This window comes from Exophiala aquamarina (genome assembly GCF_000709125.1).
Source record: "Exophiala aquamarina CBS 119918 chromosome Unknown aczIA-supercont1.25, whole genome shotgun sequence".
In the NCBI taxonomy this organism is placed as follows: Eukaryota; Fungi; Ascomycota; class Eurotiomycetes; order Chaetothyriales; family Herpotrichiellaceae; genus Exophiala; species Exophiala aquamarina.
In genome coordinates this window covers 132,255-147,896 of record NW_013550563.1, presented here as the reverse complement: position 1 = coordinate 147,896, position 15,642 = coordinate 132,255, and the positions used below count along the sequence as shown (strand labels likewise).

Genomic DNA, 15,642 nt, shown 5'->3' with positions numbered 1-15,642 from the left:
GTGCAGCATATAGTACTGCTTTGGGGTGACATTTCAACCAGATGTGAGGCAAGTCTACGCGACCTCATGTGCAAACAGCACGGATTAATTTCATGGTTCTATCCAACCAGACGACAGCAGGGTGAATCATAAAACATCTTCTAATCTGTCCTAGTGACATTGTTTTATGCCTTCGCGAGCTGCTGAGCCAGTATTGGGGCCGCTATATCGGATGTATGCAGACTCAACTGAGTCGCAATTTCTAGGACTTCCATGATCTCCTCCGGGGTTCCACCATATTTCAGGACATTCTTCATGTGCAGTTTAAGGCCAGGGACGTAGAGATGTGTGGCAGCTGCATCGAAAGCACAATAAATGAGTTCTTTGACCTGGAGTTATTGTTAGCTTGCATTTACACATATCTGTACTTGACAGAGAGGTGGAGGGAGGCCACCTTTGGCTCCAAGACGCCTCCACCTTTGCCACTGCCATCGACATCTTTCAACCAAGGCACCGAAGAAAAGTTCAAGTATGCTTCGAAGAACTCTGGGTCGAGTGCAAGGAAGTCTTCCCAGAAGGTGTGCCAATAACCTCGATTTCTGGTGAAGTCGGCTTTCAGTTTCTCCCTTTGCGCGTCAAAAGGTTTTCCGGCGGTAGGATGCTGTTCATAAATGCCTTCCTCTTTCATCACCTCGACAAGGAGAGGAACACCAATATTGCAAGCATGAATACCCAGTGTGCCAGTCAACTCGATGACTTCGACAATTTCTGCTTGTGTCGCTCCTTCTTCCAGGGCCGCCTTGATATGCTTCTGAATTCCTGGGATATGGAGGTGTGTGGAGGCAGCGTCAACAGCAATGGACATGAGCTGTTGTATCTTTGGTGAAAGATGTCTCTTCCTTCTCGGCACCGCGATCAGATCCACACTAGCCACGAACAACTCGGGGCTGAGTTTTGCTATGCTGTCCCAGGATTGATCCCATTGAGCTTCCCCAATCTCACTGATCAACTTCTGTTTCAGCTGGGAGGGATCTTTGGGTGGTGACATTACGACACGATTTTGAAACGGGTGGACTGGTCTCTGACAGAATTCTATTGCTTACGGCAACAGATTAATGATGATTCTGCATGTGGTATATACATAGCTCGCAATCACAAAATGGTGACTGGCATTGAAGTTGGAGTAATATCTGTGGATGAGGGGGAATATATGGAGGTTGAGGGATGTCCATAGTTGGGGCTGCATCTCATCTGCCCCACCACCTGGACGAGTATGTGCATCACCTCCCTCTGCTCTGCCTCACCTCACTAATTTGGTGAGATCACGTTCCATAGCTGCCGGGTTGACTCTGCTATATCCTCTGTACCCTCACGTCCTTTCACGGTAGTCGTAATGCAAAGTAAACGATCCCCTGCTAAGCCGCATTCAAGAAATGGATTCGACCAAGAGTCAAAGCTTTGATTGCCCCAAGAAGCGAGCTCTGTTGTTGGAGTCACTCTCCCACTCATGGTCATGAGCAAAAATCACTTCCGTGCCCATTGCTTCCAACTCCCTAATTCTTCCGATGGTCTGTTGTGCCAGGTGCTTGTCTGCATGAATGCAACAAATATGCCCTTCCTGATCGAGCCATTCCCCGATCTGTCGCTCATTCCGCATAATTCTCCGGTCATGGCAAGCGTCTCCCGCCAGATAGACACTGCTTAGAGGACCAGTGCGAGCCAAGATGTTGATATGCCCAGGCAGATGACCAGGAGCATCCACGATGTATAGGCTGCCATCATGGAAGATATCGAGCACTCGAGGGAGGTTTTTATATGGGGTCCAATCTTGGAAGAAGTCGGGACCACCGGGTGTGGTATTCTGCCTGCCGGCTCCTTCGTCAGTCTCTTCGTAAGGATTCGAGAGCTGGATAGTTCTGTCGGCTGGTAAAAGGTCGGCTTCAAAGAAGGAATGGCTCCCTCGTAGCGAGGATCCATTTCCATGCAATAGGTCTACTGCTCCGTTTCCAACAACAAATGTACTGGATGGAAAATCTCGAGGCTCTCCAACATGATCCCAGTGAACCTGCGAAAGGGTCAGTCAAGTTATAGAAGGAGTTACTAGACAAGAAGAGGGGCACACTTACATGAGAGTATATCACATAGTCAATATCATTCGGGGACAGACCTCCGGCGGCCAGGCTCGCGGTCACATCTGGCAGAGTTGTCAAAGGCTGCCTGGTCTCGATATGCTTCTGAATTGGCAACGGATAGCGATTAGCATCCCTCCGTAAACCAAGGTCGAAAACAATCCGAGTGGTCTGGTCCGTTTCTTGATTTTGGTGGACGATGAGAAATGACAGCGAGGGTACGGTCCTGCGGGCAGTCTCTGAAGCTGGGTGTACAAAGAAACGCTCAGGAAGAGAAAAGTGACCGGCCTGCAATGCGAATACTTGGACAGTCGCTTCTGAGGTGGTTTCCGGTGGGGACGGAGGCGCTTGCCTCAGGTAATTAGGAGACATGTCGCTGCCCAGATGTGAAATCTAGGACTCGACGACAGTCGGAGCAGTGGATGGCAGCGAGGAGGTCTTGAAAACAAAGACATTGATATCGGGCAGGGAAGTTAGGAGAATGCAGGTTCCAACTTCCAAGGCCGCTTCTGGCGTTGGTCCCACCCGTACAAATTGGCAATGTTGGGGTAACTTGCTCCCGTAATTCTCGCCCGGCCATCTAGCGAACCCCTTGGGCGTCCGTACTCCAATCCAATTCCATCCGAGGACTGCTACTCACCTTTGGCGGTCACTAAGTAGTTCGTTAGTTAGCAGGCGTGTCCTCATCCCACATGCCCCTTGCGGCGAAATGAGACTGACTGCACGGCAGATATTGCAAGTCTAAATATCGGTGGCAGCCTGCTCTGTGGCCGAGACCTTTTTTTGATTCGATGACCCTGGTTGGAAACCCCATCTGGCTCAGGGCGTGCAGGTGGTGCTGGTATGTCCTTACTCAATCCTGCGTGCTCACAAGGAGGTTGGCGAGCTGGGCGGGCAACCTTGAACAGAGTAAAGATCCATCGATCTCGGATGAGGTGATAATGCATCATGCTCATATTGGGGTTTCGATGGTACATGGGTTAGATCGTGATAGTTGAGCTGCTGCAGATGGTGGTTGAGATGTCCAAGGCGGGCAACAGACAGGCAAGATAGACTGGGTACTTCGGAGCATACCTATCGGACTCGTAATTAGCATCTCTACGAGTACCAGTACCATTCGGGGTAGGCTGTAGGTTACCTAGGTACTCCGCACCTAGACTAAGCACGTGACGAAGGGAACAGGCCGAGGGGCTACCCAGCGCCTGAGGGCCAGGGTAGGGGCCCCTAACACCAACTAACTTGGCCGGGGGCACTCTCCGCCCACCGCGCTCGCCAAGTCACGAGTCACGAGTCACGAGTCACCAGACTCCCGCCAAACACCCAGGTTCCCATTCTCCCATCCAACCCCAGCTTTTACTGCTGCTCCCTGTTCTTAGTCAGGCAGTCAGTCAATCCGTCACCCCAGCTTCTCCCACATATCCGACGTGATAGTTTCCATCTCCATGTCATTCCCGCTTAGATAGCCTGGAGACATCGTGGCCCAATTGTTCCACACACTGGCACACCCCATGCTGGACAACGACCTCGACGTGGAGCTCGATGGTCAAGGTCAAGGTCATGGCCACGAGCCCCCGCTAAAAAAGCCCAAAAGGTTCCAATGTCAGCATTGCCAGAGGTTCTTCGCTCGTCTCGAACACCTTCAGCGCCATGAACGCACACGTAAGTCGCCGTCTCCTGGTTTCTTCCACTCATACCTCCTAACTCACTGCCGTCTCCAGACACAAGAGAGAAGCCATTCGCCTGTTCTCAGTGTGATAGCAAGTTCACTCGGAGGTACGTTGGAGACCTGCCCGATCTTCAACAACGGGCTGCCACTAACATGTAAATCAGTGATCTGCTTGTCCGGCACGAGAGATTGAGTCATGACCCTGAACGGTCGGTGCGCAATGGCAGAGCTGAGAGTCATACTGGCTCAAGCAATCATCAGGACGGTCGCCAACGGAGAGACACTGGTACCAGTAACACCTTGGAAGTCCCAGACGCCAGATCACTGAGCTCACCGCGTTTCGCGCAAGTGACCAACTACTTGCCGTCGACCGCCAACCAAGCTCCAGCACACGCCACCAGCAACAATGACCTCTTATTTACATCCTTACTCATGGCTGCAGAACACGCCAGACCACAGGCCCATCCTAACCCGATGGAACCGCAATCAAATCTCCCTGAATCTATCTTCCCCTCTCAGGATCAACTCCTCGGCGGCGGCCAAGCTATCCAGTCTTCTATCCCAAACACATCCAACCCCTTGAATGGCATGGGCGGGCTTCAGGGCTTTGACTTTGAAGACTCGCTTCAAGACCTCGCCAACTTCATGGACAATGGCACCCTGGCATCCTATCACTTCTCATCACTAATCAGCGCTGAACAGCCCATTCCATTCTTCTCTCCCGAATCACTCACACAGACAGGAGACCCTTTCCCAACCACCGAGCCTCCTGTCCATCCGCGTCCTACCCAAGCATTGGACCAGCAAGAAGATTCAAGCTCCTTTTCACGCTTCGGTTCGCGCTTGCCATCGCTACAGCCAGAAGAAAGTCCTTCTGCACCCCAAAACGAGCAATACCCTCAGAAGGCCCTTTCTGACCTGAACACCGAGGACAGACAAGCCGTTGCGGGCAAGCTGGCCGAATTCTCACATGCCGTCCCCACCAACTTCCAGCTCCCTTCCAGACTGGCTCTTTCCCGTTATCTTGCGGGCTATGTCAACGGCTTCCACGAGCATTTACCCTTTCTCCATATTCCTACCGTCTCAGTGCACAACTGTTGCATTGAACTCATTCTGGCCATGGCCGCCGTGGGTGCTCAATACTGCTTCGAAGGCCAAAAGGGGGTGGAACTCTTCCACGTCAGTCAGTCCATAGCAATGCAACGAATTCGGCAGCGTGATGCGAGGCTAGCCAACTCCCATCGCACATCAGACTCGTCATCCCAATATCCCGGTCGAACTAGAACAAGCGAAATATTGACAACTGGAGAAACACCGCGCAGTGGCTCAATCTCAGGATGTTTAGGTCTCCCATCCCAGCCCGACTCGGATTCCGGTGCCCAAAAGGAAGATCTCATTCAAACTGCTCAAGCACTCCTCCTTCTCATGGCAATGGCAACATGGGCCAAACATCGTGAGATTCTTCGAGAAGCACTCGCCATTCAGAGCGTTCTCGCAACCCTGGTCCGAGATGATGGCTTCAAGTCTCCACCAATGTCGGAAGATATTAGTTGGCCAGAGTGGATCAGGCGTGAGACAACCAAAAGGACCAAATTTATCGTTTTCTGCTTCTTCAATCTCCACACGATCGTTTACAACATCCCGTCCTTGATCCTCGCGTCCGAAGTGGACCTCGATCTCCCATGTAATGCTTCCGAGTTTAAAGCATCGACCGCCACCAAGTGGAAAGAACTACGCTCTCGCGGCTCTCCTGAGGTCAGCTTCCAGGTCGCCATTCACCGACTCTTTTCTCGCTCAGGGAATGACGCCAACACATATAACTCTTCCCTGGGCAACTACGTCCTCGTCCACGCCCTCCTTCAGCACATCTTTTTCGTGCGACAGATCTCACGGTATCGACTTGACTACGGTGGTGAACTACGTGCTGATGACGTTGCCGCCATCGAACAAGCTCTTCGAAATTGGCAACTCGCCTGGAAACGCAACCCTGAATCTTCTCTCGACCCGATGAACCCCAACGGACCGGTGACATTCAACTCGACCGCTCTTTTGAGACTCGCTTACATCAGACTCAATGTAGACCTGGGCCCGGGACGGGCGCTCGACACAAGAGACCCTGTCCAAATTGCAAATGCGTTCCGTGACAGTCCTTCTGTCAAACGCACCCCTAAACTGGTTCGCGCAGTTCTCCACTCCGCCCACGCCCTCAGCATCCCCGTCAAAATCGGTATTCACCTCGTGGCCCAGACGCAGACATTCATGTGGTCTATACAACACTCCCTTTGCACCCTCGAGTGTGCCTTCCTACTGAGCAAATGGCTCGAGGCACTTAGTCTCCAGGATTCTGGACCAGTCATCACTCACGACGAACAGAAAATTGCCACATTGGTGAAAACCATGTTGGATGAAACCGAGTTTGCGATGCCACGTGATGTTCCCATGGAATCGCCTGCTGCCATGAAGTATCTCAGCGCTGGAGGTAAGATAGACTTCTGCTGCAGGATTGTCTAGTAAAATGCTAACTCAAATTGTGATTGAGTGCTGCGAGTATGGGCACAGGTCTTTCGGGGTGCGCAGACGTGGGCGATTGTCGATGTCATCGGAACGAGTCTCAACATATACGCTGATATGCTTGAGGCCGACTGAGCGAATCACGCCTGCTCCTACACGACATCGACCATTGGTTATGATCTGACCATACACCACACCACACACGGCTGCCACATCCCTTACATCCCGTGACGTTGCCTCCTGGACTAGAGCTACTCGAGCCAGTTCTACTTAGTGTAGACCCTTTCAGTTCTCACGGCAAGAATTCAACTACATTGAAACGGCTGTGATGGCATCCACGAATCCTTTGGACGACAACGAGAACGAGACTGCAAGTGCGACCTTGGTCCTGTGGCGGCAGTAGATGTGTGAACCCAATGCCGATCAGAAACAGGCCTCGTTCGATCCCAAGCATTCAATGTGAAACGAGATGAGGACCATGGACGACGATCTCGTGTGCCAAAGCAACCCATACTGGTCAGCGTAGCCTGAGCCAAATGGCTCAGATAGCGACAATGGCTACCCAGGTGCCTGGGTGACCTACGGCTAATGTACACGCACCCGCACCCAGCTCATTTCGAGCATTTACTCGTCAGCCACATGGCTAGATGTCCATGGGGCTAGAAAACACGGCTACACGCATGGACATTTGTCTCCATGATGCCAACATCAGCCAGGGGAACTATGCGTACTGCCACAACTTCTATACAATTCCAAGTCCACTCAACTTGAAAAAGTCCTTTGTGAGCCAATCTACCGTTGGCTTTCATTCAGCCATTTATAAACCACCCTGGCATCTTTGCCCTTATACCGGTCGTCGGCTGCAGCTTCTTCAAAAGCAGCCAGGGTAGGTTTATCCAGGATCGTGCGTGCACCCACCATCTCGGCGAGGGACGTTCCCATCTCAAGCACATGCTTGCAGAGCTCGATTCGGAAGCCTCCCTCATAGTTCCTGCTGGCCGGCGCGTTGGCATGGATGCCAGGGACGGGATTCGATTGACTTGTCACCCAGCATTGCCCACCCGAGACATTGATGACATCGGTGAGGAGTTTGAGATCGAGGTTCATCTTAGCGCCGATGTTCAGCGCCTCGCTTGCTGCGAGACTAGTGATTGCGCTGAGGTAGTTATTGATCACTTTAAAAGCAGTGCCTGCGCCTACATCGCCGCAGTGGAACACGCTCTCCTTCTTGCCCATATGCTGGAGGTATTCTTTGGCGTGCTCGTAGGCGGGCCTGTTGGCAGCGCCAACCATGAATGTCAGAGTGCCTGCCTCCGCGCCCATCGGTCCGCCAGAGACGGGTGCATCGACGAAATCGAGCTGTGCGCCTTGAGACAGTTTGGTGGCTTCATCCTGTGCGGCTTTGGAGACTTTGAGTATGGTGGCTGTCTCAATTGTTCCACACTCCATGATTAACTTCTTCTGGGGATTGGATCTGGAGGCTTCAAGTACTCCAGCGAGTACACCGGAGGTGGGGTCGAGGTAGACTTTTTCTACCGATGATGCCGTTGGCAGCATTGTGATCACAGTATTTGCTCTTTGTGCCGCTTCGGCACCGCTCTTGACCACCTCTATAGGGCCTTGATCGGCCATCTGATGTTGGAATTTTGAAATTGCGTCGGATGAAACATCGCAGATTAGAAGAGTGGATGAGGAAGGCAGTTTAGAGCGAAGATTGACGGCCATGGGATAGCCCATTACGCCCAAGCCTACAGCCTTGTCAGTTTGTTGTCAACCATCATTCAGGACATAGATACCTATAAAGGCGACGGTGTTGTCTAACGAAGTCATTCTTACTTCCTGCAGTTAGATTTAGTGAACCTGAGGGGGCGGGTTTGATTTTCTACTACGGCCACCTAATGGATGTCGTTTAACAGCTTGGTATCATGCCAGATTGAGAACATGAAGGAGTTGTCCAGTGTTGCGGGCACCATGAGTAGACGTAGAAATGGACGTTGGAAATGGGCACAGTGACTCTCCGAATCGGCATTCGGCATGACTCCAACCAAGGATTTGCTAGTGGGAAATGCCAGAGTCTAGTTAATGGTAACGGGAGAGTCGTGTTCACTTGACGTTTGGTACGAGTACTCTGCAGATGGTGGATGGTGTTGAGGATCTGGAGGCGGGGCAAGATCAAGAGTTGGAGAAACGAAATGCTTACTCGTAAAGTTGGGAAGGTGCGGGGGATCCCGAATTGGGGGAATGTGCTGGACCAACCGGGGTTGGGGAAGGTGCAATCGACAGCCACGGAATTGCCCCTCCTACCGCCTGACTGCCTTGTGCCTGTACTATCTAACTGATGGGGTATTGTGGGATAAAGCCATATCATCCTCGACATGGAACATGTCAAGGAGCCTCGGGTTAGCCCCTACAACACCATCACAAACCTAGGGACAGGGTTGTTCAATTGTTCATTCCGTAGCGCATCATCTTTGTACAAGGCTGCAGGAATCAGGATCAAATTCCATGCACCTTTCCTACTTGAAGAGCTCTGTCACTGTCATCCATTCATAGCGTACCAGGGAAGAAGCGATGCTGATTCTGCTCCCGCCAGTTCTTATCATGGGCAACAATCACTTCTACCTCGGACGGCTCATCGAAGCTCGGGCTCGGCTTCTTCAGCAGTGGTCCTATCTTGTCGAGTGTTTCTCTTGCCTTGTCTGTGTCGACGTGAACACTCCGTAGACTGCCGTGTCCATCATCGTACAATGCAATATCCTTCTCTCCCGACAGGATTCTTGGATCGTGACAGCAATCGCCACCTAAGTAGACCCATTTCTGTGGCCCAACGTGAACGAGGAGGTTGACATGGCCATAGAGATGCCCTGGACTGTCGACCACATAGATGGCTCCATCTCCGAAGAAATCAGCCGTCGCTGGGAATCCCGCAAAAGGCTTCCATTGATGATCGGTCTGGTTCGCGGCGGCTGTCGTGCTATCTTTTGCCACCGGTGGCAGCTCTCGGGTTCGCTCTCTTGGTAACAAATTCGGGTTGAATATCTCCCTTGGATAGTGCGGTGGTGCTCCGTTCTCAAGTAGATGCAACGTTCCGGAGCCCACGACGAATTGGGAGTTCGAAAAATCCGATGGAGTGCCTTCATGATCCCAGTGTACATGACTCAAGATAACAACATCGATGTCTCGCGCGGGTTCCAAACCCCCTTTGCGCAAACTATCGGCACAGTCAGGTCGCAGTATCGTCGGTTGTCGATTTTGGATGTGGAGTTGTTGGGGCTCTGGGTAGCCGGTGAGGTCGCGCTTGAGGCCCAGATCAAATACAATCCTTGTTGTCTTGCCACTCGACGATGGATGCTGTATCAAGAAAGACAATGAAGGAACCGTCGCTCTCTTGTCAGGATCAGCAGCCGTCACAAATAGCTTCTCTGGTAATGTCAGTTGTCCCGCCTCCAGGGCCGACACCGTGGCATATACTGGCTGAGTGCTTGTTGGACTCATGCTGGATCTAATCAGATGAAAGATAAACGGCGCTAGATTAATGATAACAGATCTCTTGAAATCCAACGACCGATCAACCTGTGCTGCTGCTTGCTGGGGCACATGCAGGGACTGTTTATATCAGGTCCCCCGCAGACCCGCGAAATGTCAGGGCACCAGAGATTTGGAGAAGTGCTCCTCGGTCCACCAACACCTCCAATCTCGTCATTGGAAGTACCGCTGCCATCCCGGCCAAATACTCTCCTTCTAGAAACCGTCTTGTTCAATTTCTTATCAGAACCCACCAAACTCGGTCGCATATTGAATGAGTGTTCATTGTTTCAGCAAAGGCTATGTGTGACAGCCACCGCCTACAAGCATGGATTTCCCGGGTCAACTAGAGTCATCCTCGGATTTAGCTGTCTTGGTAGGCTTGTACTGATCCAGCTCCTTTCGAATCAGCTCCAATTCAACGACGGGTCGCCCTTTAGCCTTGTCTTGTAGCCCATTATCATCCTTGTCGAAGTACAATGCCCACTGGTCTGCTTCTTCTTCCACAGCTACGAAGCCTTCCCAGCCTTCGAAGCAGAGCCTCTTATCCCCATACTGGGAGAAGATCAGATCCATTGGACCTGTGAGCTGTGCCTGGGCTTCGACTCGGACACCATGTTTGACGCGGTAGGTCGAGGAGCCAATGTAGACCCAGTTGAGAAAGTTTTGCTCGTTGATCGTGGTCACCAGCCCTTCATGCGACTGTTCGGGAAATGGGAGGAAGTAGCCGGTCAGAGGATGGTGATCCGCGTAATCTTGGTGAGCGAGGAAGACTCGGCCGCCCTTTAAAACCAGAATCATGTCTGCGAACTGCTGCCTTCTCTTCTCGCTCATCCGTTTTGAGGCTCTGGCTGCGAAGTGGCATTTCTCAGTCTTGATCTCTTCTTCGGCTCTGTTCGAAGTGTTCTGTGCCTGATCAGACAGCTGCATTGTTGAAGTCGCAAGCAAGGGCACAGTGGCCGCCAGCGTTATGAGTGAAAGCACCATCGTTGCTAACTGCGACCAAGACCAACAATAGATCGATCAAGCTGGTAGACTCCCATCATACCTGAGATTCTCACATGGAGGCCAACGCATGGTGCGGTACGTAAAAGCAAAAGAGATCGGCGTGAGTTTCTGGTCAGCGGTCAACCCATGCCCTCGGGGTGCTCCGATTACTCCGTGTGAAGTAATGCAGATGTTCCTGGATACCTGGACACCTGGATAGCGAGTACTCTGAAAGCTTCGCCATGTAACTTCCCAGAAATGATCCTGGTGAAAATCGCAACCGAGACAAACCCATGCCTATTCCAGGCGACAAATGCGCTGGTTGTTTCGGTTCCCGCATCATTTCATCACCAGGATTGCACCAAGTCGGGCATGTTGACGTCACACAGCGACAAGGCTGTTTATCCCTGAGTCCTGACATCAGCCAAAACAACACCAGTCAAATCAGATCCCTCTACCAAACTACTCGTAATGCGACGCGTCCTATACTACCCAAGATCGACCGCCGCTGAGACCTGATCTACCGAGCAAGTAATCCAGTCACTATAATGTTTCTGACGGCAGGTCGTCCACTAATAATGTCGAGGAAACAAGTGCGATCATCAGGCCGTTTATTCCATGAATAGCACGACCATCCAGAGATTTTCACGCACGGTGATGAGATCCTGGAATCATCCCTGCTTCGGATTTCCAGCTGGCAGATTTCTGGTGGGTACGCAGGACTTCACATTCTACTGACTGAAAACTTATGTACAGAGACCGCAGCCGCCGTTGACCGGCAACTCTCCTGACTGTGCCACTTACTCCCGCCCATCTCAGCATTCGTTCTCATCACCCTGCAAAAGCTAGCAGCCGCCACATATCTGAAAGAGGAGCTTGAAGCCTCAAAAGTGCGGATCCTCGAAAGCGAGAAGTCTCGGACCGAGCAGTTCGTTAACCTCGCCCTTCTTCTTGGTTTTCCTGCATGCTGAACTTTTCCAGACAGCCGCCCTCACGCCCCAGATTTGCAATTGGTCTACAGATCCTCGCGACATCCAAATCAATCGTTATTGATTGCAAGTCGGTCTTGAGCATCAAGCAGCCAGAAGAGCCCAACTTGCCAGGACTCTTTGACCAGGCAGCTGGTCGAGATATTGAATCTCTCTTGTTTCGCCCCTAGCTCCAGCATCCATTGTCCAGCATCAAAATGTCAGACTTGTAGGTCTTGTTTTCCTTCCTTCCGCCAGTTCTATTTAACGCTCGGTCATCTTTAGTGATCAATTCGACTCCAAGAACCACGACCTAGATCCTCAACTGGAGAAAGAACCGGAGAAGGAGAAAGGAGGCAACGACACAGCACAAGGAGGCCGCAAAAAAGAAAAAATGTCGGGAGAAAACTCGTCAGGTTCAGGTTCAGGTTCAGGTTCAGGACCAACAGGCGCAGTTGACTCGGTTGCCAACACTGCAGGAAATACAGTCAGCCAGCCGACGGACCAAGTGAGTCAGGCGACTCAAGGGCTGCAAAAAACCATCACAGGGTTGACCAAAGGAGACACCGAAGATATGGCTGGATCGTTGAAAATCCACGTCAAGTTAGCCCTTGAGGTCGACATTCGCATCATTGCCAGGCTAAAGGGTGACATTGCCATTGGGATTTTGTGAAGCCGGGTTGTGTGCCGAATTCCCCGTACTTGGGAAACAATTAGATGGCAAGTTCTCCAGAACGGAGAGCTGTGATCATCATAACGAGCCATGTTCACTCTGACGGGACAAGCTCAAGTAGTAGTATACTATACTTCGATTCGTCATTTTGTGTCGTACAATACTCGCAGTTGAAGGCCGGCTATGCCCATACCACAGCAGGGCTACTCAGCCTCGCCGCAACCATAATCAATTTTCCAATGGTACCCAACACCTACCTGTGGTGGTTGATCCCAATGGGTACGCGATGCATCCTGACTAAAGTCGAATCATTCCAGTAAGTGAAAAATACATCCAAACCGGCCATGCAGTCTTCAACGTCCATCCTTAAATGTCCCTCGGGAATATACCTCTCGTTATCCACCCGCACGCACTGGGTGCTTGTCACCGTGCAAAAGTCACAACATCAACCCTCCGCCTCTGACGGCCGAGGAATCCTCTGAACTCGGCGCCATTCCCGGGCCCGCCCCCGCCATAGCCACGGCTTCGACCTGACGCCGCCGAGCTAAGGCTGGCCAGCCGCTGATTCTGCTCATACCATGCGGATGCCATGAGTTTGAGTTCGCGTTGGAGATTTCTATTCTCATCGGTCAGGCGCTCCAGTTCGGGCATGTCCTCTTCGCTGTTGTAAACGGCGGGTTCCACATCACGAGGTGTGTCCTTGGGTGGCGGTGGAGGCGGCACAGGCTCTTGATTCGGTTTCTTTTCAGTTTCGGCCTGTGGACGATCTGATTGTGTCTGCTGCAGATCACGGATCACGCCGTCCTGTTTCTGGATATGGTCCAGGAGTAACTTGTTCTTGGTGCGCTGGCGCTCAATTGCGACAACAAGTTTCTTCTGTGCGCGCAAACTGGATTCACGCTCCGAGGCAGAGCCAGCTTGCGCTTGTGCACGCATTGCGGCCATGATGGCTTTGAGTTCGTCCTCGGTGATGGATTCGTTATCACCTGTTCCGAGGTCGAGGAGCAGGGCTGAAGTAGACGGAGTGGCCGTCGAACTTGTCGGCGATGTCATCTCGGCTTGGTCACCCGGGCTGGAGTCCCCGTTGAAGAGCGCGGCAGCAAGTCTTGCTTCTGATTCGAGGAAGTCGGCTTCTTCGTGATCCAGGTCTTTATCAACTGGGCTAGGCAGGCGCTCTTCTCGAGTAGCGGGTGCAATTCCATCCTCGTAGTCGGCCAACCTGCTTTGCAAGTCCTCGACAGCTTGGTGCTGCCTGGATAACTGCTCTGATGTATCATGATACCGCACTTCGAGTGTGTGATAGTCAAACTCTAACCTTTTCTTCATCTCATTCAACTCATATCGTTCCTGCTCAATACTAGGGAGCAGGCGTCGATATTCGTCAACTTCCCGCTGCAAATCGCTCGAACTTGCTTGGGCCGAGTCGGACTGCTTGAGCTGGTTCTGCAGGTCATTGACCTTGATACGCAAAGTGGCGTTATCCTTTTCCAGGTCCTGGCTCGCTTCCAGTTTCTGTCTGTATTTTTCGGCGGTGTTGGCTTTGCGGGCCAGTCGGTCTCGCTCAATCTTCATTTCATCGTAGTCATCCTGGAGTTTTTGGGCTTTCTCGGATTTGATTTTCAGGACCTCATTCGCCTTACGCAGCTCATCCACTTCAGACTCGGCTTCTTCGACTCGATTCTCCAGGGTGGCAATCAGAGTGTCATGTTTTGCATCCAGAGGTCGAGTAGAGATGTCAGAGCGGCCTGCCAGCACTGCAGAGAGACGATCACCAGTTTCCTTGAGTTCGTCCTGGGCGAGATCACAGCGTTCCTGGAGCTTCTCATAGCGGAGATGGAAGTCGTCCAGGTGTTTCTGCAGCTCCCTCTTCTCATGGGCTATTCGCTGATTGTCTGCAATGACTTTGCCGAGTCGCTCTTCGGATGCCAGGACTGAATCAACTTCCACGGAGCGTCGGGGCGACGTAGGGGCATGGTCAGACGCGACGGGGTCATGCTGATCCAAGTCTTGGGTTTCGTCTTGGGAATCGCCTTCGGCCTCGGCCTCGCCTTCACCTGCCTCTTGAACAGTTTGCATCAACACCTCTTGCGTGGACTCGGCCAACTGTTGCATCTGCTTGAGAAATTCGATGCGCTCGGCGCAGTTGATGGCAGCGACCACAAGAAGCTTCAGTAGGGTAACGATATCAGTCAAGGAGGAAGATTGGGCGATGGCTTTGAGGTCGGGTCTGCCGCCTGGAAGCGGCAGGCGTTGGCCGCAGTCCTCGAGGAGGAAGATGGACAGGGCATCGTAAATATGTTTGAGGTTCGTCCATTTATTGATCCACTGGTCAGTATCAGGGTCTTCGGGCAGTTTGCCCGAGAAGCTAAATCGGTCAATCTGCTCTGGACAGGAGGTCAGTTGAGAGTGTGATGAAGAGAAGAGACCAATGGGCAGCGCATACGCAGGACTTTCCATATGACATGGCCGTTGCTGAGATCCTCGACGGTGTACACGGGGTTTGCAACTGCCAGGCTATTGACCCAGTCGATCAAGCCTGCGGCGATGGCTTCTTCGGTCGCCATAGAAGAGAAAGTTGTGGGAATGATGTGGCATTATCACAAGTTGTTGAGTCAGGAAATCTGTTGTCTCATGGTGACATTGCATCGAGTCAGCCCCATGGTTTCAAGTTTCAGATGAATGATGGATCAACTGAGGTACGGGCGATACTACGAGCAGTAAATGTCCGAGTCCGAGTCTATGTCACGGTGCCACGGATAACGCGCTGTGTTTAGTTGACTAGACTACTACTGCCTAGCTGGGTCCCTTGGGTGATACGGCGGTACGGTGGTACCTTAGGCACGTCTGTCGACGGTCGACTGTCCCATCCATTTCCGGGTGCGCGTTTCGCCCGAAATTATGACGTCGCGCAAAGACCACCACAACCAGGAGTCCACTTATACCGACAGGACTCAGGAGATGACCAGAAAGAAAGATAGGCAAACAAGATAGAATATACAGTCATGTTCAGGACAAGAAACTGCACGTCATTTGCTGGGCATCATGTGAAGACTAATCGAATTACTGGATCCAGCAACGCCTATCCCGCACCCCAACCCATCGCTAGGGCCATGTTCCTTTTTGTATAACGTTGCCACCCCGAGTGTTGTACAGCATGATGATACAGACATCTGCATCCCGGAGCACTTCCTATCAGATCAGATG

At 52.0% G+C, this 15,642-nt stretch overlaps 8 protein-coding genes across 8 annotated transcripts; 2 read left to right on the top strand and 6 right to left on the bottom strand.

The window, feature by feature from the left end:
- Positions 1–164: 164 nt before the first annotated feature.
- Positions 165–1,027, bottom strand: A1O9_12650 (uncharacterized protein; the record flags this gene model as incomplete). The annotated part of the gene is made up of 2 exons (XM_013398436.1): positions 165–368; positions 434–1,027. 2 exons carry the CDS (start codon positions 1,025–1,027, stop codon positions 165–167), a joined length of 798 nt encoding a protein of 265 aa, XP_013253890.1.
- Positions 1,028–1,429: 402 nt separating this feature from the next.
- Positions 1,430–2,480, bottom strand: A1O9_12649 (uncharacterized protein; the record flags this gene model as incomplete). The annotated part of the gene is made up of 2 exons (XM_013398435.1): positions 1,430–2,044; positions 2,106–2,480. 2 exons carry the CDS (start codon positions 2,478–2,480, stop codon positions 1,430–1,432), a joined length of 990 nt encoding a protein of 329 aa, XP_013253889.1.
- A 1,136-nt stretch (positions 2,481–3,616) lies between these two features.
- A1O9_12648 (uncharacterized protein) lies at positions 3,617–6,420 on the top strand (the record flags this gene model as incomplete). Its single annotated transcript, XM_013398434.1, has 4 exons — positions 3,617–3,767; positions 3,827–3,881; positions 3,939–6,253; positions 6,314–6,420. 4 exons carry the CDS (start codon positions 3,617–3,619, stop codon positions 6,418–6,420), a joined length of 2,628 nt encoding a protein of 875 aa, XP_013253888.1.
- A 657-nt stretch (positions 6,421–7,077) lies between these two features.
- On the bottom strand, positions 7,078–8,022 carry A1O9_12647 (uncharacterized protein; the record flags this gene model as incomplete). Its single annotated transcript, XM_013398433.1, has 1 exon — positions 7,078–8,022. The coding sequence occupies one exon, from the start codon at positions 8,020–8,022 to the stop codon at positions 7,078–7,080; it is 945 nt and encodes a 314-aa protein (XP_013253887.1).
- An 810-nt stretch (positions 8,023–8,832) lies between these two features.
- Positions 8,833–9,780, bottom strand: A1O9_12646 (uncharacterized protein; the record flags this gene model as incomplete). Its single annotated transcript, XM_013398432.1, has 1 exon — positions 8,833–9,780. The coding sequence occupies one exon, from the start codon at positions 9,778–9,780 to the stop codon at positions 8,833–8,835; it is 948 nt and encodes a 315-aa protein (XP_013253886.1).
- Positions 9,781–10,152: 372 nt separating this feature from the next.
- Positions 10,153–10,740, bottom strand: A1O9_12645 (uncharacterized protein; the record flags this gene model as incomplete). The annotated part of the gene is made up of 1 exon (XM_013398431.1): positions 10,153–10,740. The coding sequence occupies one exon, from the start codon at positions 10,738–10,740 to the stop codon at positions 10,153–10,155; it is 588 nt and encodes a 195-aa protein (XP_013253885.1).
- A 1,243-nt stretch (positions 10,741–11,983) lies between these two features.
- On the top strand, positions 11,984–12,438 carry A1O9_12644 (uncharacterized protein; the record flags this gene model as incomplete). The annotated part of the gene is made up of 2 exons (XM_013398430.1): positions 11,984–11,994; positions 12,051–12,438. 2 exons carry the CDS (start codon positions 11,984–11,986, stop codon positions 12,436–12,438), a joined length of 399 nt encoding a protein of 132 aa, XP_013253884.1.
- A 423-nt stretch (positions 12,439–12,861) lies between these two features.
- A1O9_12643 (uncharacterized protein) lies at positions 12,862–15,002 on the bottom strand (the record flags this gene model as incomplete). Its single annotated transcript, XM_013398429.1, has 2 exons — positions 12,862–14,822; positions 14,882–15,002. The coding sequence occupies 2 exons, from the start codon at positions 15,000–15,002 to the stop codon at positions 12,862–12,864; spliced, it is 2,082 nt and encodes a 693-aa protein (XP_013253883.1).
- Between the last annotated feature and the right edge of the window lie 640 nt (positions 15,003–15,642).